Source organism: Nanorana parkeri, unplaced genomic scaffold (genome assembly GCF_000935625.1).
Source record: "Nanorana parkeri isolate BGI_ZX_2015 unplaced genomic scaffold, ASM93562v1 scaffold1232, whole genome shotgun sequence".
Taxonomy (NCBI): Eukaryota; Metazoa; Chordata; class Amphibia; order Anura; family Dicroglossidae; genus Nanorana; species Nanorana parkeri.
Window position 1 is genome coordinate 283,059 of NW_017307500.1, and position 2,563 is coordinate 285,621.

A 2,563-nucleotide genomic window follows, 5' to 3' on the forward strand; every position below is an offset into this window, starting at 1 on the left:
GTGCTGGGGGGGGGGTGCAAGTAGCTGGTCTTGCCTAGGGCGCAAAATAGTCTAGCACTGGCCCTGGTCAGGGGAGGACATATACTAAAGCTCCTCCCATGACCCAAAGCTCATTATATCGCTAGCTTTCTAGAAATCCCACGTATATTATGTACAGTATATATATATTACGCCTTTTGGCTTACTGGAATATTCATCAGCAATTTAAATACCTCACAAAGAAATCTTGTATGCTTATTTATATTACCTTCCTAGTGTCTATAAAGGTTCTATCTCTGATTCATTTGTTTCATTATATTTCTTTTTAAGTTCAAATCTGGTCTCACCAATACAATATAACATTTTGGAAAAAAAATACAAGCTAAAGTCCCAGCACTGGACGATATGATGGCAAATATCTCCACAAGCATTGTGTTCGTTCCTGTAACGCTCAGATAGGCCGGGATAAAAGTGATCCAGACGCTGCAGAACACCAGCATGCTGAAGGTGATGTATTTGGCCTCATTGAAACTATCTGGCAAATTCCTGACCAGGAAAGCCACAATAAAGCTCACAGCTGCTAGAAGCCCCATGTAGCCCAAGAGGATGGAAAATGCCAGTACAGATCCTTCATTACACTGAATGATGATTCTGTCCAGATACAAGTCAGTATTGGCTTCAGGGAAGGGGGGAGAGACAGACAGCCAGATTATACTGGTTACAATTTGGAATAAAGAACAAATGAGAACCGGATAGATCTGAATCTTTACTCCAATGAACTTCTTCCAGGAGGTCCCAGGTTTGGTGGCTTTGAAGGCCATGTAGACCAGCATAGTCTTGGCCAGAATGGAGGAGACTGCTACTGAGAAGAGGACCCCGTAGACTGTATGACGAAGCATGCATGTTATATGCACAGGACGACCCAGAAATAAAAACACAGAGAGGAAGCTCAGCATGATGGAGACCAGAAGAATGATACTCAAGTCTCGGTTATTAGCTCTGATGACAGGCGTGTTTCGATACATAAAGAAGATGATCGATATTAATGTGGTTATAACAGAAAAAAAAACAGTAATAAGAAGAATGGAAAGAGTCACCGGAGTATTTGTATAGGAGAGGAAATCAACAGGTTTTGGTACACATTGGTTGAAGTCATTTGGCCACTGGTCTGCTGGACACTTCTGGCACGAACCTTTGTCTATAAAGATAAAGAAGCTGTTATAAAATGTACATTTCATGGAAACCTGTCATAAGATAACTATTTCACAAAGACAAAGATTAGGGTGCTATACTGTTTCTTGAGAGTTTAATCAAAGTATTTATTTCCACATACAGTAGAAGGCAATGCATTTTGATGGCTTCCATGTGTCCCCATTTTCTCATGCTTCTCTACAGAACAAAGTATACTTCATTCACTGTGCACATGCCGGATGCAAGCATTCCCCTAGTCAGGGAGAAGAAATGAGGAACGACAGATCTTTTACCAGCAGTTCCATCTGATTCAGCTACCAAAACCTTTACTGTTTAATGAGGATGTACAATGTTGTATCCTGATTATGCACTCCACACACATAATCTTAGGGGCTAATCTACCATCTTAGGAGCTTCACACAATACATTCATGATGGCGGGTCTTTTCATGAGCATAATGAACTAATCAGCAAAGAAAACAACCTACCTGTATGATTGGATATCTCCCCCTTCGGACAATGAACACAGTAAAAGCAGCACAGAGGCATCCCTGTCTCTTGGACTCTTCTTTTACCTGGAGGACAATCTGTAGAACACACTGATACAGGGACCTAGAAGGAGACAAACATGAGTAGCAGCCACTGTATTGGATCAGATTAGATATCAATAACAATACAAAACTGAAGCAATATTGAGGCTAAGCTCCTTACCTCCAGTCTTGCACAGTTATACAGGTCTATCTATTGTACTACAAGGATATCCATTATCTAGTCTTTTCCTCCCCAGGAAAAGACTAGATAATGGATAATAATGGATAAAAGACTAGATAATGGATAATAATGGATAAAAGACTAGATAATGGATAATGTTTGACTGTCCCTGACCCGCTGCTTTACCTAGGGTGGTCTGCAGGCAATTGCAATCTGCCTGTGAATGTCTAATCTTGTAGACTAACATCCACCCATCAAGGTATTTTGATACCTCTTCCCAAGAGCCAGCTAATGCTTGCATCAGTACTCAGGAGGAGTATAGAGGCAGGGTGCTATGATGTCTTTAGGAAGCTCTGTGCAGAGCCCTGTCGGCCCCTCCAACCAGCCATTTTATGCCCATGGCATTACATAGAGAAGCAAAGGAACCCAGTGATGACATCACTAGGTTTAAAATAAGTTATCAAAAAAGGTGTAAAAAATGGAAAGGTTTTATTTCATAATGTCATTAGCATTGTTAGTGAGGGGAGAAGAGGAACCAGGGGAGGCAAAATATAAGTAGAGTCAACTTCATCTCATCATATTTTTAAATGACAACCATCTATGAAGGAGACAGCAACAACAAGGACAATCACATAGAAGAAAACAAGTGCAACCAAAAAAAAAAAAAAAAGCTACTCTGCCAA

At 40.7% G+C, this 2,563-nt stretch overlaps 1 protein-coding gene across 1 annotated transcript in view; it reads right to left on the bottom strand.

Moving 5' to 3' along the window:
• Positions 1-269: 269 nt before the first annotated feature.
• The window catches only part of LOC108797132 (extracellular calcium-sensing receptor-like), a 24,590-nt gene continuing 22,296 nt past the window's right edge, over positions 270-2,563 (bottom strand). The window contains exon 7 of the mRNA XM_018568706.1: positions 270-1,177. Coding sequence (XP_018424208.1) covers positions 270-1,177 — 908 coding nt within the window. The remainder of the gene's footprint in view (positions 1,178-2,563) is intronic.